The sequence below is a fragment of the Lynx canadensis genome, chromosome B3, assembly GCF_007474595.2.
Source record: "Lynx canadensis isolate LIC74 chromosome B3, mLynCan4.pri.v2, whole genome shotgun sequence".
Classification (NCBI taxonomy): domain Eukaryota; kingdom Metazoa; phylum Chordata; class Mammalia; order Carnivora; family Felidae; genus Lynx; species Lynx canadensis.
In genome coordinates this window covers 29,670,399-29,694,947 of record NC_044308.2, presented here as the reverse complement: position 1 = coordinate 29,694,947, position 24,549 = coordinate 29,670,399, and the positions used below count along the sequence as shown (strand labels likewise).

The window sequence follows — 24,549 nt, the reverse complement described above, 5'->3', positions numbered from 1 at the left end:
AGGAATGCTCAGGAAAGCTCTGAGCAAGTGGAATCATATCTGTGCCTCAGCCTCAAGGCAGTGTGGGGAAGGCCTGGGTGCTCTGTTCTACCCGGGGACAGCCCATCTGCTTCCTTCTCTAGGTGGGTCTAGGTGACAGCCATTGTCCAGGCCTGTGCTCTGGGCTGGGCCCTGCCATGCTCCCACTTGGGTGGATAGAAAAACAGCCTTTGTACCCACCATGACTTCACCCTTTTCCTACCCACATCGCCTTTTTCCTTTTTAAATGTTTTATTTATTTTTGAGAGAGAGAGAAAGAGAGTGGGTGAGGGGCAGAGAGAGGTGGGGCAAAGGATCTGAAGCTGGCTCCTCTGTCAGCAGAGAGCCCAATGCGGGGCTCGAACTCACGAACCGTGAGATCATGACATGAGCCTAAGTCAGACGCTTAACCGATTAAGCCACCCAGGTGCCCCTACCCATAGCACTCTTGGTGGTTGCAGGGGCTAGGCCACAGAGACCAGGGCCTGAGCATGCCATTTCCCTTTGTGGGACTTGGTTTCCTCATGAAGGAAGTGGGAAGAGACCAACCTCTCCCCTCTAGGGCACAGCCCCATCAGGCAGACCTACACAGTCAGGGAAGGTGCCCAGGCCTGGTCTGAGAGACTGTACAGACATCAGCAGACTAGCTGTCAGTTCACACCTCTGGTCCAGTAAAGTGGGCCCAACAGTTCCCACCACTTATGGTTGATCTGAGAAGCCAATGAAATAATATGCAAAGGTGAGAATGGTGAACAGAGATCAGAGCATGCCCTAGGTAGGGTATGAGGCTAAGGATTATTACCCACATTTTACAGGTGAGGAAAATGGAACCCAGGGAGTTCACCTAACTTGCCCGGAGCCTGCAGGACACAGCCCGGATTTGAACCCAGCTCTCCCAGGGCAAGATCTTGGCTCTTACCCTCTCAATCTCTTGCCTCTCTGCAGTTCCCCAAGCTCAGCAGCTGCTCCGCAAGTTGTAGCTCCCCAGGCCCTGCCCTGTCCCTGCCTGCCAGCCTGGTGCCACCCCCAACAGACAGCAGGGTGAGAGGGTTGGCCTGTCCAGGAATTAGCACTGATATTTTTCTGGGGACCAAGTAGAGGCTGTGGAAGGTAGCTGGGAAGAGCCATCTTGTGACTTTCTGCCCATGAGACCTTGCTGACAGAGAGGAAGGAGCCACCGCAAGGGGCTGTGTGGAGGGGACTGCTGGGTGCAACTAAGAGGGGTCAGAAGTGGACAGGTGCAGGCAGCAGAACAGGGGGAGACTCGGTGGGGGAATGGGGACACCGAGGAACCAGCCAAAGTACCCAGGAGAGCAAGAGCTGGCCTGCGGAAATCTGCCACCTGCTGGGCCATTGCCAGCTACCACCCTTCACCCCTTTAGAGTCACTGAGCCCACACCTCACCACAGCTGCGGAGACAACAGAAGTAGCCAGCAGTGGGTATGGGTAGAACACAGCAAATGAAGAAACGAACCCTCTTCTTCCCCATCGTAGGCTCCCAATGTGGAGTGTTCAACTGAGCAAGACAGTGAACTTGTGACATGAGATAGAGCTGGAGTGAGTTATACTGAGACTAGAAAAGGACTAGAAAAGCTCTAACACATGCCCAGGCATGGGGAAGGGAAAGCTAACAGTGGCTTTAGAAGGTGGAAGAAAGAAAAGTTAAGTTGCCAGCTTGCACCTTACTGGGCTCAAAAAACATTTTGCAAAATGTTAACCATTCTTGTTGAAAATGTTTCTAATGTCTGGCATGTTCTTGGGTTGATGGGCTCTTCATTCTTTATTTTTATCCTTTTTTAAAAAAGAAATATTTGGGGCACCTGGGTGGCTCAGTCGGTTAAGCGACCGACTTCGGCTCAGGTCATGATCTCACAATTCGTGAGTTCAAGCCCCGCGTCGGGCTCTTTGCTGACAGCTCGGAGCCTGGAGCCTGCTTCAGGTTCTGTGTCTCCCTCTCTCTCTGCTCCTCCTCTGCTTGTGCTCTGTCTCTCAATAATAAATAAACATTAAAAAAAATTTTTTTTAATAAAAAGAAATATTTATTTTTGGAAGAGTGCGAGTGGGGGAGGGGCAGAGAGAGGGGTACAGAAGATCTGAAGGGGGTTCTGCCCTGATAGGCTGACAGCAGAGAGCCCAATGCAGGGCTCAGATTCAGGAACCACGATATCATGACCTGAGCTAAAGACACATGCTCAATCAACTGAGCCACCCAGGTGCTCCAACCATTAAAAAAAAATATTTTTTTTGAATGTTTACTTATTTTTGAGAGACAGAGAAAGACAGAGTGTAAGCTGGGGAGGGGCAGAGACAGAGGGAGACACAGAATCCAAAACAGGCTGCAGGCTCTGAGCTGTCATCACAGAGCGCCACACAGGGCTCAAACCCCCGAACAATGTGATCATGACCTGAGCCAAAGAGGCTTAACCGACTGAACCACCCAGACACCCCTGCCCCTGCCTTTTGTGGAAAACCACCTTTTATCAGCAGGAGAGGAGACAGAACAGGAGACTAGACTCACTCTTCTCACCCCAGAAGCCCCAGACAGTGGCCTGAGCAGGCATCAGGGGCGGCACGGTGCCACCGCACTGTCCTATCCTCTCGCACACTACTTTCACCGAAGGGACCTCTGCAGCCAGTGTGCCTCCCATGGCCAGTTTACTGGCCACAGTTTACTGTTGCCAGTCTTCTGTGGACTGAGAAACCAAAGCCTAAAGACAGGAAACCTGACGTGAGCACTGAACTCTCCAGAAGGCAGCTCCATGAAGGCAGAAAGTGGGTCTGTTCTCTTGCTGGGTCCCAGAGCCCAGAATCTGCACAGCAAATACATTGGACAAGGGCTAAATAAATGTCTTAGGGAGGCCCTCGAGAGGCTGTGGCTTTAAGACTGCTGGCTCCTGAGGTTCCCCATGGAGGGGACCACATCACTGGCTTGCATTTCAATGATTTATTACCCAGCACCTTTATATAAACCAGACAGACCCATCCCCTCTACTTCTTAAAGCAGTATTATCATCCCCATTGTACAGATAAGGAAACTGAGACTCAGGGAGGATCAGTCAATGAATAGTAGCCAGGGTCTTTCCACTGCCCCACAGTACTTCCTCACAGTGGGGCTAATCTCCACCATTCTTAGTTGGCAAATTGAGGAAGGCAAAGGGCCAAAAGCTCAGGTATGGCTTGGACGGATGGATGGTTGGATGGATGACCAGAGACTTCAGTAAGCAAGCTAGTTGTGTACCTGTTGTAAAGCAGGTGGCAGGTGGGTAAAGACAGGGTCCCAAGCCAAGGCCCTTGGGGAATTGGTGAGGAACACTGTCACCTGCAGACCTTTGTGGGGCTATCAGGAACAGAAGGAGTGTCTGTGGCTGGTGTCCCCAGAGGCCCAAGCCAGGACTCATGGAGATAGAGAGAGGGAGGCCGACTCCAGATCAGCACAAGGGCTTCCCAAAAGCCCAAGTGATCCCAAACATGGCTACACAGGGTATGCTGCTTCACCAGGTGGAGAGCACCCTGTCACAGGGGTCTGTAAGCAGGTTAGGGATTCTGCAGAGTGGTCTCAGCTGGGTCTAAGTGTCCCTGGCCCAAGGATTAAGGGGTCCATGCATAAGCAGATAAATGTGGGGTGATTTATAGTTTTTCTAAGATGGCCCAGGGTAGGTATCAGAGGGAGAGATTCAAGAAGGTAAAGGTGGACTTTTATTTTTAAAAGAACAAAAGCACGTTGAATGTGGTTAGATGAGCTACACTGGGGTCAGCTAGGCTGACAGGAGCTTGAGATTAGACATGAGTTTCCAGAGGCATATGGGTGGCTCAGCTGATTAAGCATCTCTAGACCTTGGTTTAGATCACGATCTCACGGTTTATGGGTTCAAGCCCCGCATCGGGCTCTGCGTTAACAGTGCAGAGCCTGCTTGGGATTCTCTCTCTCCCTTTCAAAATAAATAAACTTAAATAAATAAATTTATAAAAAAGAAATGAGTTTCCAGAGGACTCCACTTCTCCACTGAGCCCAGTCTGACCGCCTCCCCGGGGCCTTCAGGGGCCTTCACCCAAGCAGCCAAGCAGTAGAGTCCCCTGGTTGGCAGGGGCCCTGAGATGTCTGGGCCCCTCAGCCTATGGCCAGCAGTCACCCTGAGCCTTCCAGGGGCCCTGTCAGAGCCCTGTGAACTTTCAGAGCTTCTCAGGGATCCCACATAACCAGGTATGGGGGGCAACCCTAGCACCAGAAGAGGACCTACCGTGTGTGCTGGTGGGGAGACGGTGGGGGGTGGGGGGGGGGCATAGGGAAACACTTATCTTAGTAATACTGACCACAGAGTGCTGTTGTTTGAGAAAAGCAAGAATGAGAGAGGTTATGTAACTTGTCCAGGCCCAATCAGCAATTGTGTGGGCGGGCCTGGCTTTCAACCAAAGTCTGTCTGGTTTGAAAGCTTTGTTCTTTTAAATAAGCCTCCTCAGATTATCAGGAAGGAAAGGTCTTGGCTACCACACTCCCCTCCCCCAGTCTGTGAAGTCCTGCCCACTTCCCTTACGCATTCTCAAGTCTTAAAGGAGTAGCTCGACCCCCACTTCTTCCTACTGCTTTATGAAACCAAAACGTGTAGAAAGATTAGAAAAGGGAAGGGACAGGGAGTGAACACAAGTCCAGGCAGAAGCCTGCGGGTGGGAATGGGCCCCTGAGGTTTAGAAGACTGGAAGTCTAACGCACAGAGCTCTAAGTGGTCACGGTGAGATCTGAGTGAGGCTGGAGCAGGTGTCTGAAGAGGTAGCCTAAGGCCAGCTGGACGAGAGACTCATGAGCAGGTGTGGGACCTTCCCAGGAGGTAAAGGGAAGCTTCGCCAGGTTCTGAGTTCAGGGGATGGGAGCTGGGTGGGATGCAGACAGGTAGAGTTCAGTGCTCTAAATCCATTATCACCTCTAATCCTCAGCACCCCCTGGAATGTCAGGCCTGTGCTATTCTTATCGCCCCCTGTTACAGATGAGCTCCTGAGGCTCAGCAAGTGGATGATTGCTCAGGTCACATAGTCCCTCTGCACTGGCCCCACCAAGCTGGTGTGGCAGTGGGGACTCCCTAGATCTAGCACTGGGTGGAGTAGAAAGCAGATGCCAGTGGCCGAGGGTGAGGGAAGCAGTGGGATGCAGAGGATGGTTAATGGAGAAGAGAAGAGAACTGAGCCACCCCAGACACTGAGCCCTGGAGGAGACTGACCCCTTCAGCAAGGAGAGGCACCGTCCATTCCCTGTCCATAGCCAGCCACACAGGGCTCCTCGCCACATAGTTTGTGGGTGACCAGCCAGAGACTAGAGGCCAGCACTGATGGTCCACCTACTTACCCTGCACATCTCGTTCCCCTAGTTTCACCCCTCCTGCACACCTACACCTGCCAGGGGATACCCTACAGAACACCACCCCAGGAGGAAGCCCAGGCAGTGGGATGTGGGCAGAGCTCAGGCATTGGGTTCTAGTCTTGGCCAGTTCCATGAAACAGGCAGTGCGACCTTGGGCAAGTCACTTAACATCCTGAGCACAGAGCCCCTCCTGTGTAAAATGAATGTGAACATATTGCCCACCTCTGGGCTCTAGGACTAAATGAAATAATACATGGAGGAGCCCAGCAATGGGCACCCTGACACTTAATGAGCTCCTGGAAAATGGTGGCCATGGTGATGAATACATATGAAGTCAAAGAAAGGAAATAAAAAAGGAAAGCTAGGTGTGAATCTTAGCTGTGATACTTATTTGGACTGGTTGCCTCTAATCTCTCAGACTCAATTGTTTTTATTTGTAAAGTGGAATGAACACTTGCACTTTGTGCCCTCACAGGGCTGATGTGGGGTGTCTTTCTTTGTGGCCGTGAACTGCTCCTCCTTTGGGCTTGAGACTTGCTCAAGACACAGAGATGAAGCCCTGGAGCTGCAGAGGAGCCCCATTCCCATCCCTACGCCTTTTCCTGAAGGCAGGGACAGACCACTGCAGCCTCTGAAGAAGGCCCTGTGGCCTCCTCTGCCAGCCTTGTCAGGTTCTGGATCTCAGAGCTGACCCTGGGTTCTGGGTGCTAGCTGGGCTCCTGCACCTGCAGGGGGTCTGCACGTGAAGCTCCTTGTCTTTGCAAGGCCATTAACAAGCATGTTGCCACAAAAATCACTTTAATACAGACAAAGAGTCAGGCTCAGAGAGTGGAGGGACTCACCAGGGCCACCCTGTAAATGTAGTAGAATCAAAGCAGGGCATTAGCTTCTAAAGGCAGTGTAAGAGACAAAGATGGCACCTTGTACAGTAATTTAAATCGTATGGTACTGTCATAAGGATAGGCATATAGACCAATGGAATAGAATAGAAAGCCCAGAAATAAGCACATATATGATTTTCCACAAAGATATCAAGGTCATTCAATGCGGAAAGGAGTCTTTTCAACAAATGATGCTGGGGAAAGTGATATCCACATGCAAAAGAATGAAGTTGGACCCAGTCTTTACACTATATACAAAAATTAACTCTAAATTTATCCATGGCCTAAATGTAAGAGCTAAAACTGTAAAACCCTGAAAAGAAAACATAGGAGAAAAGCCTCAAAACACTGGACTTAGCAATGATTTCTTGGATTTGACACCAAAACCACAGATAACAAAAGAAAAAACAGATAAATTAGATTTCATGAAAATTAAAAACTTATGCATCAAAAGACAACATCAAGAGAGTAAAAAGATAATGCCCAGATTGAGAGAAAATATTTGCAAATTATATATATGATAAGGGATTAATATCCAGAATATATAAAGAATTCTTACAACTCAGAAAACACTAACAAAAGAGAGAGAGGATGGGCAGGGGAGGGGCAGAGAGAGAGTTGAGAGCTGTCCACACAGAGCTGAGGACACAGGGCTTGATCGCAGGAACCGTGAGATCACAACCTGAGCCAAAATCAAGACTCGGACGCTTCACCGACTGAGCCACCCAGGCACCCCAAGAAATGAAATTCTGATGTCTGTTGAAACACAGATAAACCTTAAAGACATGCTAAGTGAAATAAGCCAGACACAAAAGATCAAATATTGTATGATTCTACTCATATGAGGTTCCTAGGATAGGCAAATTCATAGAAAGAAAGTAGAATAGAAGTAAGAGACGAGGGAAGGGAGATGAAGAGTTATTGTTTAATGAGTCCAGAGTCTCTGCTTGGGATGATGAAAAGTTCTGGAAATAGGTAGTAGTAATGGTCGTGCAACATTATAAATGTATTAATGCTGCTGCATTGCACATTTAAAAATGGTTAAAGTGTTGGGGCGCCTGGGTGGCTCAGTTGGTGAAGCATCCGACTTCAGCTCAGGTCATGATCTCACGGTCTGTGAGTTCGAGCCCCGTGTGGGGATCTGTGCTGACAGCTCGGAGCCTGGAGCCTGGAGCCTGCTTCGGATTCTGTGTCTCCCTCTCTCTCTGCCCCTCCCCCACTCATCCTCTGTCTGTCTCTCTCTCTCTCTCAAAAATAAATAAACATTAAAAAAAACTTTAAATGGTTAAAGTGTTAAGTTTTATGTTAATGTATATTTACCACAATAAAAAAACATAATCGTAGATTATAAGGTTAAAAAGCAAAACGAAACAAACCTCTACCCTCTATTCATTCACAAGTGAGTCAAATGAGGTCACCTAAGTGGTAAAAGCCAGCTGTATGCTGGTTATCAGCAATGGCAATGCATCCAGCATCACAATTATCCACGCCAACGGCTCTCAACCCTGGCTGCACTTTGGAAACACTCAAGAACTTAGGAAAATACTGATGCCTAGCCTCCCACCCTGAAATTCTTATGTAATTGGCCTTGGGTGTGGCCTGGGCATTGGGATGTTTGAGAACGACAGTCCTACAAGGTTTGGCTCCCTGTCACATTTTCGATATTATCTCCAAGTACTACCCACCCCGGTCACTTGGCCTCAGTCACACAGGTCTCCTTGTCCCTTGAATATGTCAAGCACTCTCCTGCCTCAGCCCATCATCCCCTCTTTCCTTCCCAGTATGGCTCAGCTTCTGTTTTCCCATGTCCACTGCTGGGAAACCCTGAGTCCCATCTGGCCACCCCATCCCTGCCTTAGCTGTGGTCTCTGGAGCTCCAGCAGGCACTTCCTGTTGCCCAATAGTGGGTGCTGTCAACACCAGCGGAAGGGGCTGTCATTCCCCCACGTTCTCCTCACCCACTGCTCAGAGTGCCAGGTCTTAGTGAACCACCGCACCTCCCAGTAACCCCCAAGGGCTCTCTGACCTAAGCCTGAGAAGGTAGCAGCCAGGTCTAGACCAGCAACCCCAAAGTCCACCTCGGTGGTATCCCCAGTCCCACATCCCCTCTGAGATTTCTGCCTGCAAAACAGGCATAAGAATACCAAGTTCACAGAGCTATTGTTGGAAGGAAATGCATCTTGTCATTTGAAGCCATGGGAATGACTCTCTGATGGCAGAATTTAATGTGTAATGGTGAACAGAGTTGGGGAGACATTCTGGGAGTAGGAGGATGCACATACGTGGCTCACCCTGTAGTGCACATGCAATCCTAAGTCTGGGTCCCTTAGAACCTGTTTCTGGTCTGCTTACTCCCCATGGTGAGCAGCAGAAGGTGGTCCCCTTAGTGCTGCCCTTAGCCTCCTCATCTTTAAAGCCTCTGTCTTAGATGAGCATCACTCTGACATCCCCCATGAGGAATCTGAAGTTCAGAGAAGGGAAATGATTCTCCCCAGCCCAGCAAGTGAAGGTGGAGGCTAGGAGAGGCATTAAAGAAGGCCTGGAGGGAGGAGCTGCTGGAGCGAGTCCAGGGAAGAGCCCCAGCATGGGCAAGCCCCCAGGGCACAGGGTGCTACTCTCTCTTGCTGGAAGTCCAGGCAGTTTCAGTTTCCACACCAAGTTCCCTTCATTGTGTGGTTTGCGGCATCAGCTAGACTCTGGGTGAGGAGGGAGGGCATCCCGCCCACAGCCTGCAGCTCCTTTGCATGATAGGAAACATCCGCTGCTGGAGAGGGTGCAGGGAGGCAGAAGAAAGTGTCTCTGTCACCCCTTAAGGCCGGTCAGGACCTTTCACAACCTCCAGTCACTTTCCTACCAGTCACCCTGCATGAGCCTATGGGCCAGAAAACTGCCTTCCAAACCCATTGTGCCCACTCCCCACTTCCACACCTTCGTCCGTGCCATTCCTTCCCCTGGGCTGCCATCTGCCAGCCTGCCTTCTCCCAAATCCTTGCCTGCCCTCCATAGCCCAAGCAAGGCCCTCCCGCTCCATTCCGGGGGGCTACCCCCGTGGTGTGCAGTACACAAGTCCCAGGAACTGGAGTGCAGGGGGCCATTGAGAAGCAGACCTTGTTTTCCACCAAGAATAAAATTGAGGGTGACCAAGGCTGCTGTGGCCAGTAGATCCTCCAGGTGACCATCTGCCAGCCTCACAAATGCACAGTAAGCATAACCAGAGAACTCTGCCTCCTTCTCACACCATCAAACGGCTGGCCATGTCCTGGGAAATAGGCACAGATGAACCAAGTTCTTGGGCCCCAGGGGGACAATGTACCACAAAGTGCACACAGAGTATGTGCAAGAGGTAATGCTATCAAACCACAAATTTCACTTAAAATCTCAGGCTTGAAAACAGCAATTGCTTAGTTTTGTTTTCAAGCATTTTCCTTTTAATGACATACATAATCTGTGTTCACTTACAGAAAATTAGAGGGGAAATGGAGAGAAAAATAACCCTACTTCCAAAATGACCGAAATCAACGTCAACATATAGAGGGCCACTCATGTATCCTATAAGAATTATAACTGAACCAAGAAGAAACTAGTCAATCTCCTTGAATTCAGAGGCAGAATATGATGGTGTCCAATAGACCTGGGAGGGAGTCCCTGCTCTGCCCTGGACATGTGGCCATGGAATAGGCCCACCCATGCCTCCATTCAGGAGATAGGAGGACACTGACAGAGAGAGTCTGTCCTCACTCCTTCAGACGGCCATGGCCAAGGGCACACTGGGAAGGCATTTGGTAGCAGCAAAGGCAGGACAGCTAGGGCCTCCCTCTCCTACCTCCTGCACTGTCTACAAGCCCCTGATGCTTGGGAGGACCCATTCCCCAGCCACTGGCCTCCTTGGCCTTCAAGGCCATAGGGGCCTGCCCTGCTGCAAATTCTTGAACAAAGTCTGAGCAGGCTTCAGTTTGTGGCAGAGCCCGTCCAGGCCTGGCCCTCCCAGCCCCTTCCAGGCCACTCCGGTCCCTCCTTCCTGCATAAAAAGGCTCCTGCCCAGCTAGAGACGGGGCCCCACTATCTCACTCAGGAATGTCTCTTCTCCCGGGAATCCACCCAAGAAAATAATCCTCAAGTGAAAAATTTTGATACACAAAGATCTACCCAATGCATCACTGTCTAGAATAATGAATAATAGGCAGCAGCAACCTACATGTCCAACAATAGGGATTGAATAAATGAATCATACATCTACCAAATCCACAAGCTGGACTGTGTAGCCATTAACAATGGTGTTTTGAAACGAGGAAATCACACCCACACCCACACATGTTCAAAATGGAATTATGATGAAAAGAGGCAGGAGCGTCCACAACAATGTGAGTATACTTAACCCTACTGAACTGTACACTTAAATGTTAAAATGATAAATTTCATGTTAAGTATACTTTACCACAATTAAAAATAAAGTTTAAAGTGAAAAGGGGTGCCTGGACCACTCAGTTGGTTGAGCGTCTGACTCTTGATTTCAGCTCAGGTCATGATCTTGCCATTCATGGGATTGAACCCCACACCCAGCTCAGCGCTGAAAGCGTGAAACCGGCTTGGGAGTCTCTCTCTCTCTCTCTCTCTCTCTCTCTCTCTCTCTCTCTGTCTCTCAAAAATAAATAAATAAACATTACAAAAATTAAAATGCAAGGAAAAAAGGTACAGGAGAATACAAAATTGTGTACACAGTGTGCTTGCACCTATGTCAAATAATGTTAGGGAAGCAGAGCAAAATATTACCAGTTGTCTTTGTGTGATGAGACTAAGGGTGCTTTTCTCCTGGCTTTCTCTATTTTCCTACTTTCTTCTTAGGATCTTATATTTATTGATTTTATTTCTTTAGAAGGTATATACATAGCTTTAAGGGCTCAGAACAGAGTAGGTATCCAATGAGCATCAGCCTCTCCTGATTTTCTGGGAGGCCCCAAGACAGTGGTTGGCAGGTCCTGGAGTGGGGGACAAGCCAAAGTGGGGCCTCTATCCTAAATGGGGAACCTCAGAGTCTCAGAACTGGGAAGGGGAAGAGGCAACAGCAGCTGAGCCGGCACAAGAGGGGAGGGATGGGCCCATCCTCAGCCCCTGTGTATCCCTGGTGAGTCATTCCCCCACCCGGAAAGTGGTGCCTTCCTCTGTGCTCTGTCTGTTGGGGAGCTCAGCCCCTCCCAGGATGACACAGAGGTTTCCAGATGATGCTAGAGCCTAGCCTCAAAGGGGAGAGATGTGATTACAAGTCAGAGGGAAAAGTTCAGGCTTGCTCCTTCTGTCCCCTTTGGTGGTCCATCTTACCCCTTAGGGGTGAGATGTCACTGTAATATATGTGGCCCATCCTCCTCAAGCCCTTACGTTTCCTTTTAACAACACCAAAAGGGATAGGATGTGGATCTCAATAAAACCTGGTTCAAAACTAGATTTTCCTTCTTAAAACAATACTCAGTGGCTTCTTCGCAAAGCCGGGGAGGGAGCCAGAGGGTGGGATGGGAAGACACAGCTCAGAGCAGGGCACCCCGTGTCTGGCCCAGTTATTAGGGAACCTCAGTGTTCAGTGTTGGACAGTAACTTCCTTGAAGGCCAAACAGTCTCGCTCACCTGATTGGATGTGGGGGTGAGGGTAGGTAGGGATCTAGCTTAGACCACCTAGCAGAGAATACTGTTCAACAAATATTTGTAGAATAGAACTCAAGAGAAATGAAGGAGAAAATGGGTTCAGGAAGGCAGTGGAGCCATGTTCATGCGTTCATTCTACAAACATAGACTGAACACTGTCCCTCGCTTGCCAGCCCTGTGTTGAGAATTTAGACAGATGTTTTCTGCAATAGAGTTTAGCTGCCTGCTGGGAGCCGAGACACTGGCAAGGAGACACTGGGAGGTGAGGGGCAGGACCTTGCCTTTTTTGGGCTTCTGTGCCCGTCTGACTCACTGCTGGGCAGGTTATATGAGATCTAAACCCTTCTCAGCTCAGGCACCTGATGTTCTTACCCTCAACTTCGTCTCACTGACAAGCCCCACTCTGAGGCCCAGCCACTAACTTCCTGCAAAGCTGCGATGCTTTTTATCATTTGTATGTGTAACAGAAATTAAATTATCCCTTCCTTCCCCCCGTGGCTAGTCCACCCCTGCCTCACTCCATAGTGGCCTGCATCTGAATGTTTTGCCACAGAAAATAGCAGGCTATAAATAAATACTGGGTAGCCACATTGATAAATTAGAAATACAGGCCTGTTGAGGAACAGAACTGGCCTGCTCCCACACTGAATGTTCCCATCACTTCTGAGCCATTATGTCGGCTTTTTATAATTTTTTGGTCTCCCACCTTGCTATCAGCTATCAGCTATCTGTCAAACTGTCTTTAACAGTTCATATCACTCATCAATGTATATCATGTTCCATGTAGACCCCCTCTAACTGATACATCTATAAATTAAAAGCTTGGGGCCCCTGGGTGGCTCAGTTGGTTAAGCCTCCGACTTCGGCTCAGGTCATGATCTCGCAGTTTGTGAGTTTGAGCCCCGCGTCGGGCTCTGTGCTGACAGCTCAGAGCCTGGAGCCTGCTTTGGGTTCTGTGTCCCCCTCTCTCTGCCCCTTCTCTGCTCGTGCTCTGTCTCTCCTTCTCTCTCAAAAATAAATAAACGTCAAAAAAGTTTTTTTAATTAAAAGCTTGTTAAAATTATGGGTAAAATTAGAGTTCTTAAGCCCTAACTAAAAATTATGGGGCATCTCATATGATTAAAGCATATGAGCTTTAATATAAGCTCTTAGCTCCTCAGAAACCGCTTGTGTTTCTCTCTTACTCTGAGCTAGTGCCAGGAATGGGGCTACATACCACCTGTGTTCTGGATGGTTGAGACTGCCAAATAACTGCAGTGCTATGGTGTTAGACATGATCCTTCTAGTTCATGGGCTTCCTTCCACTATTTAAGACTACTCATTTTGGGGGTGCCTGGGTGGCGCAGTCGGTTAAGCGTCCGACTTCAGCCAGGTCACGATCTTGCGGTCTGTGAGTTCGAGCCCCGCGTCGGGCTCTGGGCTGATGGCTCAGAGCCTGGAGCCTGTTTCCGATTCTGTGTCTCCCTCTCTCTCTGCCCCTCGCCCGTTCATGCTCTGTCTCTCTCTGTCCCAAAAATAAATAAACGTTGAAAAAAAAAAAAATTTAAAAAAAAAAGACTACTCATTTTGAACTGCCAAGCTATGGAATGGGAGAGGGGCAGGTTGGGCTCTGTCCCTAGTATTTCTACAGCAGTGAGATCACTGTCTTTTGTTTTATAGATTTGTCTGTAAACTGAGCTTCAAAATACTTCTATAAACCTCGTCTGATCTTCTTACTTCTCTGGGAGGTAGGAAAAACAGACATTTTCCCTCCATTTTGCTGATGTGGCCCAAAGATCCAGTGATCTACTATGTTGATAGAGGGTGTTGAAGCACCTTGGGTGAGAGCCCAGACACTGGAGCTAGCCTGTCAGGGTTTAATCCCCACTGTGTGACCTTGGGCAAGCTATTTAAGCTCTGTGCCTCAACTTCCTCCTCTGAATAATAGAGATAACAATAGCATCTACTTCATCAGTTTAAGTAGATGAATAGATCAACAGTCCTGAGAACAGTGCCTGGCACTTCCTTAGTACAAGTAAGTGTCATTTGTCCTCATGGGCTGAGCTGAGCATCAGGGAGAGGGGTTAGAATTCAGAGCCCTGGGGTCAGTGATGATGACCATGACCTCCTGGTGCATTTGCCAGGCTCAGGGTGAGAGGCTCCCACTGGGCACTTCTCTCCCCCTCTCTGCTCTGGCCTTGCCTAGGCTATACCCTCACTCCAGTCCAGGGAGCCAGCAGGGAAGGAGAGGAGGCACTGGAGGTCTTGAAGCCTTCGATGGCTCAGAGGTGGGGCAGGCACAAAGCATGGCTGGATGTCCCTTAGAAAGCCACCACAGGTGGGTTCCTTTATTGCTGCTGCTGCTGTCCCTGCCACACCTTACCCACTCCTATGTCATCCCCCACTGCCCAGATCCTGCCATGGGGGCTGCTCCTTGCCAGAGCTCTGCCCTCAGGAAGGTGGGGCCAGGGGCCCTGGGGTGGGACAGATGTCCTAGAGGTGAAACGATCAGGGTCTCCTGGTCTGCCCTGGGCTATAGAGCACCCTGGATTTCCAGGCCCTACCTCTTTCCCCCACTTTTCACTCTAAGTCACAGCAGAGGTGATGACTCACTGCCCCACCCCTTACTGCAGCCAACACCCCTTCGAGAGGACCCAGTTGCCAGCCTGGTACTTGGGCTGGGCTGAGCCAGGTCTGCCTCCATTGTTTTCTCTGGACTGAGCCCACCTCTTCTTTGTAGAGATGGGGAAACAGAGACCCAGAGAGGAACGGGTACCCTCCCCAGGTGGCCCTCTGCCCACTGTATGGTCAGGGCAGGTGAGAAGCAGGCCACTCATATGTTGGCCACAAGCCCCAAGCAGAGCACGGCCCGGAACAGAAGGAAGGCCTGGCTTGTTAACTGTCATCCTCCTAGCCACAGGCCCCAGGAAAGGGCCCAGGGAGGGCCAGGATATTGTCTAAGGCTGAGACGGCTGAGTGAAGGACCAGGGAGTCCTCTGTGTGGTTGAAGGGAGGCACCCTCAGGACAGCCTCATTCCCCAGCTCTAACCAGAGAGGTCTCCGCTTTTTCCCATGAGCTGCTGGGGACAGCCAGAGCTTGAGAAGCAGAGGAAAGGTAGAGGCAGGGCTGCTAAAAAGCTGAGGGGATCTGGGGTCCAAAGTGGGCTTGCAGGCTGTGTGGCCCATGCCAAGCCATTTCACCTCCACAAGCCTATTGCGTGCCATCATTTCATGGGGGAAAGGATTTGAAGTATGCTTGCACTGAATTTAAGAAAGTTAGCAAGGAATTGCCCAGCCCTGCTGCCTCCTTAAAGGACCCCTAAAGTCTGCAAAGAAGAGAGGTTATATCAGGAAAAAAGAACTCTCATTTGATTACATTAGATCACCTTTTTAAATCCTCCCATTCAGTTGAGATGCTTATTAATATTTATCTGGACTGTATAGCTGGAGAAAATGAGGCTCAGAGAAATAAGATAGCTTGCCCAGTCTCTAAGTAGCAGGGCCAAGATCCCAATTCAAGTTTGTCTGGTCCCCAAACCCATGACCCCCCCTCCCTCATTCGCCTCACATGGCCTCCTCAAGCCCCTATCCATATATTAGATTCTCCTTTTTTAAAAAATATTTTTAGGGGTACCTAGGTGGCTCAGTCAGTTAAGTGTCCAACTTCGGCTCAGGTCATGATATCGCAGTTCGTGAGTTTGAGCCCTACGTCAGGCTCTGTGCTGACAGCTCAGAGCCTGGAGCCCGCTTTGGATTCTGTGTCTCCCTCTCTCTTCCCCTCCCCTGCTTGTGCTCTGTCTCTCTCTCTTTCTCTCTCAAAAATAAACATTAAAACAATTTTTTTAAATTTTTTAAAGGTTTATTTATTTATTTTGAGAAAGAGAGCCTAAGTAGGGGAGGGGCAGAGAAAGAGGGAGGGAGAGAGAGAGAGAGAGAGAGAGAGAGAGAATCCCAAGCAGATTCTGCACTGTCAGCTCAGAGCCTGATGCGGGGTTCAAACTCATGATCCCCAAGATCATGACCTGAGCCAAAGTCATACGCTTAACCGACTGAGCCACCCAGGCACCCCTAGATTCTCCTAAAAAGATCCTGCAGTGGGGAGAGGGTCTTTCAGAGAAATCAGGCCTGGGTGTATAGAGGATATCCCTCCCCCACCTCACCGTGGAGAAGTTTGCAGAGAAATCAGCACCCCAGGCCAAGGACCCCCTTCATCTTCCAACTCAGAAGGGACAGAAGCCCGGGTCACCTCCACAATAATTAAGACCAAAACATCAACCGCTATATTTATGAGCAAACCTCCTTCCTGGAGCCACACCCCCACCGGCTGCCGTGGGGGAAATTTCAGTGGAGCCAGCCTCCCCAGAGCCCATTCCACTTGTTCAATGCCCCAGCCGTCTTCACTCACCCAAAAGGCATCTCTGAACTGAAGCTGGGGCATCATCTTCAGGCAACTGCCACGGCAAAGCTTGCTCTCCTGCCACAGACAGGGCTGAACGAGGGCCAGGAGCCAGGCGCACCGTCCCAGTCCCGACAGGGCTGGCCCAGGCCCCCCCTCTCTGGCCGGCACCGTCTGCAGCGGCTCAGAAGGCAGCCGCAAGCCAGAGAGGAGCTGCCGGAGGGAGGAAAAGGGCTCAACCTGTTTTGTTTGGGGCTAGAATCAGCAGCAAAATGAGGAAGGAGCAGTACCCTTCCAGGGATGGGAGGGCGGGCCCTGGTGTCCGGCAGGCCCCTCGCCAACCCTGTGGTGATGGAGACACAGTCCAGGCTGCGGGACTGAGAGCAGGGATGCCAGCCCCGTCTGGGAGGCAGTAGCCAGCAGGAGAGGCAGGCTGGTGCACAGGCCAGGCGGGAAGGCAGCCTGGGGCCTGCGCAGGAAGGTTTGTGCAACCTCCCCCCCACCCCCCGCCCCCGCCCGGGGCAGGCACCGGGCCCTCGCCCACAGGAAGTGGAGCCGCGGTGCTCCCTGGTGCAGCCCCGCCTGACACCTGCCATTCTGCTGCCCGCCTCCACTTGCCCCCTTCCAAAGCCCTAGCTGGGCCATTCTCAGAGCCCATAAACTTACGGAGCCTGAAGCCCACCGAAGGTGGGGGTGAGGACGGGGCAGGAACCCCAGTGCTGTCGCCTACCATCCCAGCCCCATGGCCAAGCCAGGTGCAGATATGCTAGATCTCCACTCCCCAGCAGCAAACCATACCGGAGGGCTCACCCAGGTCCAGGACATCACTATCACTCATAAAACCCTGGCTGCCTAGTGCCTCAGTCCACAGCCTGCCCTCAAGGAACTCGCGGCCTGGGGGCAGACAGCCGTGTGCTATTGTTGGGCGGGGGTGGGGGGGGTTGGGGGGGCTAGCGGGGGAGTGGAAGACAGAGATGGAGTGACCAGGTAACTAGCAAGGGAAAACAGCCTGAGGTCTCATAAGCACTGCCCCCCCCCCCCCAAGTCTCCAGATTACACACTCTCTGGGGCAGGAAACCTCCCTCAGGAAATGGAGTCTTCAGGCTGAAGAACGTGGTTGAACTGAGAGACAGGATTATGAAGGCATAGTGTGGGAGTCTGAAAATCCAGGCTGAGGCGCCCATTTATGTTTTGCCTGGCCCCTACCCTTTAGTGGTCAAGGGACCTTAATCGACCCTCTAACTCTCTGAGTCTCAGTTTCCCTATCCGCCACCACCACCCCGTCCCCCAACTTTGGAAAGGAGATGGTGTTGAGAACATTACTGGGATTTCCAGTTTGGCTGGGCAGGTGCTGGGGGCACTGTCTGGTACCACCTTGGAAAGAGCCCTGGGCTGCAGCCCCGAACACAGCCCCAAAGAGCCAGGGCCTGAATGCTCAGCAGAAAATGCCGGCAGGGGGGCCTGAGCCCAGGGTAGGCAAGAAGGGATGAGTCAGCCTTGTCTACAAATCACCACCCTCACCAATGCCTCCTTTACCACCGACTGAGGTGATAAGACAGATGAAAGCTGGTGTGCAAGACAGCTAAGCTCCCAAGTGCCAGTTCTGTGTGCCCAGACTTAGAGATGGGGCACACCCATACTTCTGAAATAGCCGCCCAGGAGAGAATACTTCAGGGAGAATTGTAGAGCAGTGGGGCTGCCCCTGGGAGTCCCCTACCTCCAGAACCCTTAGGTTTGAGCCACTAAACATCTTCAGCATTGAAGGCACCAAGCCAGGTTTTCTGTTGCTTGCAGCTGATGACAGCTAATGGTGTAAATATCACCTTGAACTTTGAATGCTGAGGCTGCACCTTATCCTAACGGCAGCTGATAGCACTGACTCAGCCTCCCTGGCCTGTTTTTCCATCTATCAATTGGGGTGATGCCTCTAGTTCTGGAGGCAGACTAGAAACCCTATGGTAACAGGAGGTTACCATTGGCAGAAAACTTCACAGCCAGGTTCCTTCCCCTGACTCTCCAGGGGTTCCTCCCATCACCCTCAACAAATTTCTGTTCCTAACAGGCCTTTTCCCTCGCCCCAGAGGTACCCTTCTCGCTGCTACACTTTTCCCCTCTGTTCTCCAGCCTTCCTCCTGGCATGCCTTCCTTGACCTGCCTTACCTGGGCAAGTCCCCCCAAGGTCCACCTCAAGGACCCCAAAAATAAAGAATTCCTATCCTGACTGCTCTGGTCTAGCCAGGGCAGCCTCGGAAAGATTTGCTGTGCTGGTCATGGGCCAGAGCAATTGTGGAAGGAAGTAATGGGAGGCATCCAAAGAGGCTCTAAAGTTCTCCACTGCAAAGAGGTCTTTCTCCTCCCCTCACACCGCCCCACCTTTCACAGCTTCCAAGGCTGGGCCACCAGGGCAGCCAACTGGGCTTCGGAACACTTGCCAAGTACTGGGGACACCATTAAGCTTTCTACACGCACCGTCTCACCTAGTCCTCACCCTATCCTGTGGGGTGCATGCTATCATTGCCCCCACTTCCCAGTGGAACAAACTAGGGATTAAAGTTTATGTGACTCACCCAAGGCCTCACAACCGAGTGAACAGAGTGCTGGGCTGCACACTCAGGTCTGTCTGATGCCAAAGCCCAGGCTCTTGACCTCCACAGTATCTTTTGCCAACAGCTCTCTCTTTTAATTTAATTTAATTAAAAAATTTTTTTTGATGTTTATTTATTTTTGAGAGAAGGAAAGAGAGAGACAGAGCATGAGAAGTGGAAGGGCAGAGAGAGAGAGGGAGACACAGAACCCGAAGCAGGCTCCAGGCTCTGAGCTGTCAGCACAGAGTCCGACGTGGGGCTCGAACCCACAAACTGCCAGATCATGACCTGAGCTGAAGTCGGACACTTAAACGACTGAGCCACCCAGGCGCCCCAACAGCCCTCTCTTAACAATGGGTTTCAGCCTTCCTTTTTCCAGTTCTGCCTCCAGACCCTCTCACCGCAATCCCGAGCTGGAAATACTGAGCCTCGGGAGGCTGTTGGGGCTGGTGGTGCTATTGGGTGAGAGTCCAGTGCTGGCACATGGTCTTCACTGTGTTATTTGCATCCATTGAGGATGTCTTGGTTGCAAGAAACATAAAACCAAAGGGTTTATTATGGAGGAAGTGTGTTATCTCCCACATGAGGGGTCTGGAGGCAGCGTGGCCTCCAGGTGGGGTACTTTAGGGCTTCAGCTCAGTTTCTTTGTGGTTCTCCATTTGCTTTCTTCCCCCATGGGTTGCAGCAGCTCTGGCCTACAGCTCCAGACAAAGCCACATCTAGGGGAAGAAACAGGCTACCTCCCCTTGCATCTCATTTTCTTCAAAGTCCTCTCTATCCCCATCCTCCCAGGAGACCTCCCCTCATGTCTTGTGGCCAGAAGTGAGCCACATGTTTGTACTTCACCACTGGGGGGGGGGATCCCTTGGGGTGTCATGGATGTTGGGAGCCAACCGCTGTTACTACCACAGCCTTCTCTAACCCAGGTCCACAAACACTGCTGGACGCCAACCCCTGCCAGGACTTGCTAGAACTGGGGCCCAGAGAGGAGGCAGACCTGGTCTCTGCCTGGAGGAGCCCACAGACAGATTCTAGAAGATCTTTCCCGATGAGAAGTGGCTTGGGGTAGGAGTGGGGGGTGGGTGAAACCAGAAGAGGGTGTTGTTATATCCTAAAGGAGAGAGAGAGAGAGAGATGAGGCCTGGAAAAGGCAGCAGGGATGGGGGAGATGGACCGTGGGCGATCCAGGAGGTAGAGAAGCAAGACAGAAACATCTGAGTGCCCCTCAGAAAGGGAACTCTTTTCGGGCCTCCCTCATTCACTAGCCCCCTAGAGAGGTGAATCCAGTCCTGAAAATCATAGCTTTTTAATCACTGTTCCAGCTGCTTCAAAACTCAACTTGCCTTGAGGTCTAGGCAGCTATGCCTCAGGCCAGGCTATGGCTCCTCTTTTAAGGGGGAGTCCCCCTGCGCAGGCAATGTCCCATCCTGTTTTGCATGGCATTCGAACACATCTGCTTGAAGAATTCAAGTTGTAGTAGGCCCAAGGATTGAGAATAAAATGCAAAATAGGTTACAACATCGATTGCCACAGCCAGCCACTGGGCAAGGCTCAGCTCCCGAAGCTACTTCAAGATCAATAATATAGCCTCCATTAAGGGAATATCAGTACCTACAGGCCTGCATGTATTTTACATGCTTTATCTCATTGACTGCTTTCTACCAGGATGAGCTATATCATTTGCGGGGTCAATGCAAAATGAAAATGTAAGGCCTCTTACTAAAAAGGCAAAGACAAAAATTGCCATTAAAGGTACTAAAATATAAAGTTTCTCCCTTAGCCATGTTCTCTCACTCTCACTTTTGCGGTGCTTTATTTGCTATTTAATGTGCTTCTGCTCAAACCCCATCGGCTTTTGGGCTTCCTGTCCAGCCAACCATGGCACTGTCTTCCCTGGCTGGGGACAGGGAAGTCTAGCCAGTTGTCTCCCTTTCCTCAGTAGATAGCAGTCCCAAAAGGTATTGCAAACTCCCGCCAAGACACACTTTTCACCTGCATCAGGAATGGGAGAACGACTCACCCCTGAGTCACCTGCTGAATGTGCCATGGTGCTGTCCACCTAGGGCAGTGGCTGTCAACGACATGCCTCATCCTGAGGTGCCACCAGACAACCCTGAGCCTCCCCACACATGCACCCAGATCCCTTCTGGGGGCACAGAGTGGCAGTGGTTGCTAGGAAGGACTGGGGAGGAGGGAGCTGAGAACCTGTGCAGGGGACGTAGCAGGAGTCAGGACCACATAGGAGCCAGGGCTCCCCACCCTTCACCGTCTCAGACTTCACTTATAAAACACAAACTCAAAAGATAATATTATTAAGAATTTCAAATGGCAACTGCAGGGTTTTAAGCCCCAAGTGCAGGGTCCTTCTGATCAATAGTGCCCTGCACAACATCACTAGTAGCTCATCCCTGAAGCCAAATCTGTTCACTACTGTCTGTTCTCCACACAGCAGAATGATATTTTCAGACCCAAATTTGATCATGTACCTTCCCTTTGTCACCTTGCTATGACTTCCCATTGTCCTAAGAACAATGGTCATTGCTCTCACATAGCTTACAGACCCTGTGTGATCCAGCCCCAGCCTACCTTTCAACCTCATCTCATATAGGAAGAGTCTGAAGCAAGAGCTTGGACCCTCCTGGAGAGGGGAAGGGCTATAAAGAAGGAGGGTCTCAAAGCTGCTTGGTGACATCAGGAAACCAGAGGGCCTTTACCATAAATTTCACTTGGAAATGGCATTGCCTGTGGTCCAAGGGACATTTATTTTGTTCCTTTCATTGCTGACATGCTGTCTTGATAACATCTGCCATTCTCTAGGCAGGCCAAGCAACACGTGTATCTCCTTCCTTCCTGGAGGAGCAGAGTGCACTGCCATAATGTTGGCCATGGCTGTCAGGTGCCCAAGGGCTGAACTGGAATGTTCCCACTGCCATGCACTGTTCTGGGATGCCTGCAGAGTACCTCTGGGCAGCCAGAGGCTGGGCCACTAGGCTGGGGCTCCCACTCTCAACCCCACCTAGCTTGCCCTGGAATGGGACAAACCCCACTGCAGTGCACCCATCAGCATTTACTGATCTTCCTTCTGGGGACATGAAAACAAGGCATGGCTCCTGCTAGTCTGGTGGGGGAGGCAACCCAGGTGGGGAAATGTGCTGAGTGGCAGGACAGCAGTGTAGCAGTGAGAGAGAGACTCTGCTGGGAGGTCCTCCCATAGGAGGGGATCTGGAGCCTGATTAAGGAGAAGGAACTCACTGGTGAGATCAGGCAGGAAGGGAATTCCAGAAAAACTGCCAAAGCTTGTTGGGTGTCTCACTGCATCGGGCCCTGTACTTTAGGTCTCACCTAATCCAGCAGATACAGAAACTGAGGCTCAGAGAGGTCGGACAATTGTCAGAGTCCCATCCTAACCAGGATCTTTCCTTCCTAGAGGGTAGGGCTGGAGGTGAGAGGCTGGGCCAGGGTCTGGGGCAAAAGCCTGGCGGGAGGGGAAAGAAAGGAAGTCCCCAGCTGAGGAGGAAGTACAGAGACCTGGGGCCAGGCTGGGTGGGGGTGGGGCTCGTAGATCTTATGTCTGAACCTGGAGATATCCTTCTCTCAGAACCTTGATGGTTCCTGAGGATGTGACCCTCAGCCCTCAGGATGTGATATAGTTTGTTTTTCAGTTTGTACCAGGAAAGCAGTTGCAAATAATAGTAAGTCTTCTTCCCACTCAGACAGCTCTTCTGAGATGACAAGGAGCTTTCAGATTTACTAATTAGCAGCCACAAAAGTGTGACTCTGAGTTTCCATGCACTGTCAATCTTCAGAAGCTGGGGTGCTGCTCAGGATCCTTGAAAGATGTCAAAGAGGTACAAAGTGGCCAGTGGGCAGCCTGCAGAGTAACTGAACAGAGGACCAGCAGACACGGAGAAGGAGCTCCTTCAGTGAGGGCCAAGAATCCCCACCACCAGCTCACTGGTCAGAGGACAGAGGCCTGCAAAGACTATCTGGAGGTTCTCAAATAGTGGGAGGAGTGCCTACCAGAAGCTCTGTGCGACTTCGTAAAACAGTGTAAGGCCAGGCTCCAACTTAGACCTACTGACTGGGTGGGGGCCAGGGAATCTGCAAAGTTTATAGGTTTCATAAGTGAGTCAGACATACACCCTTGGATCAGAACTCCTGCTCTTGCCTTACTGCTTCATTTTACAGATGGGGAGACTGAGGCCCAGCAGGAAAGAAGACTGACCTGACTCTAACAGGGAAGGCAGGATGTAACCACCTCCCACCCACTCCACCCCTTGCCCCGCCCTCATCCTTTCCAGCCTGTTTGTGTTTTCTATTGCGCAGCTGCCTCAAATTAGGAGCTTTAAAACAGCTGCTCAGCATCGTCTCCTCAATTGGGTTGGTTTTAATTTAGTCAGAAAATGACTTGTTCACAGTAAAGCCAAGCTTGATTCTGGCCTTGTTGGTGTTTTATGTATCACCGAGAACCTGGGATTCAGGGGCAGGAGAACTTGACCTCACTTTGGCCGGCAGGAAATTCATGAAGTTCACATAGGAGGAGGGGACCATGGATGCAGGCAAAGGGAATGGCACGTGCCAAGGTGTGGAGGCAGGAAAGTCTCTGGCACATCCAGGGAGGGGGCCGAGAGCCCTAGACTTGGAGTCAGAACAGCAGTGTTTGCAACTTGTTCCAACCTCACCTTGCCAAGACTCGGTTTCTTCAACTGAAAAGCAGGGAATTATCCTATGTATTTAACAGGATTGCTTTAAAGCTTAAATAAGGAGTTTCTAATGTGCCTAGCCCAGAGTCTGAGAACATGAAAAGGTGCCTGGCCCTGAGCCCATGCCCAGCAGGCTTCCAACCCACAGTGGTGATGCACCCTTAGACCTGGCATTGTTGCTGCCCACAGCCCTGTGCCCTCAGGCTTGGTGGGAGAAGCCTCACTCTCAGGACTTAAACAGCAGAACCAAGCTGAGGAGTGACTGGTAGCTTGAGCAGCATAGGGAACTCGACAACAGACTCTCATTGGACCATGAGACTCCCTACTCTTGGGGTGCAGGTACCCATCTGCCTAGTTCCTTCCCAAGCCTGGCCCTCAGCAGCACCCTCCTCTGGGTTATCTGTAGGAAGCATGGTTTCTCATTTTGTAAAATACATGTACATTTTTATTCTGGTATAACTTTAAATTTAGAGAAAAGTGTACAAAGAACTCGTCTCCTTTACCCAGTTTACCAGATTAAGTTTTACCCCAAGTGCTTTACTATTGTTTCTTTCTCTATTTTTATATATGCTTATTAATTTCTTTTTTTTTTTTGCTTATTTCTTCTATTATGTTAGCATGGCGTCCCTTCACCCCTAAATTCTTATACCATAGAGACATGGTATCCTTTCACCCCTAATTTCTTCAGTGTACATTTCCTAAAAACAAAAACATTCTCTTACACAACCACAGGACAATTTTTATTTCTAAATGTTCATTTATTTTTGAGAGAGAGAGAGTAGGGGAAGAGCAGTGAGAGGGAGACAGAGGATCTGTGCTGAGAGTGCAGAGCCTGGAGCAGGCCTTGAACTCACGAACTGTAATGTATGTTTTTTTCTCCTGGTCTCCTTCAATCTATGACAGTTCCTGCCAGTGATTCTATAGAATGTCTTTCTATTTGGATTTGTGTCTAGTCCCTTCCTCATGATGAGATTCAGATCATGCATTTTTGGCAGTAATTCCA

The 24,549-nt window shown here is 50.5% G+C and overlaps 1 protein-coding gene across 2 annotated transcripts in view; it reads right to left on the bottom strand.

The window, feature by feature from the left end:
* The window catches only part of PSTPIP1 (proline-serine-threonine phosphatase interacting protein 1), a 46,959-nt gene extending 30,425 nt beyond the window's left edge, over positions 1-16,534 (bottom strand). For both annotated transcript variants that reach the window (XM_030317628.1, XM_030317629.1), the window contains exon 1: positions 16,268-16,534. In XM_030317628.1, coding sequence (XP_030173488.1) covers positions 16,268-16,303 — 36 coding nt within the window. In that variant the 5' untranslated portion in view covers positions 16,304-16,534. The remainder of the gene's footprint in view (positions 1-16,267) is intronic.
* Positions 16,535-24,549: the final 8,015 nt, after the last annotated feature.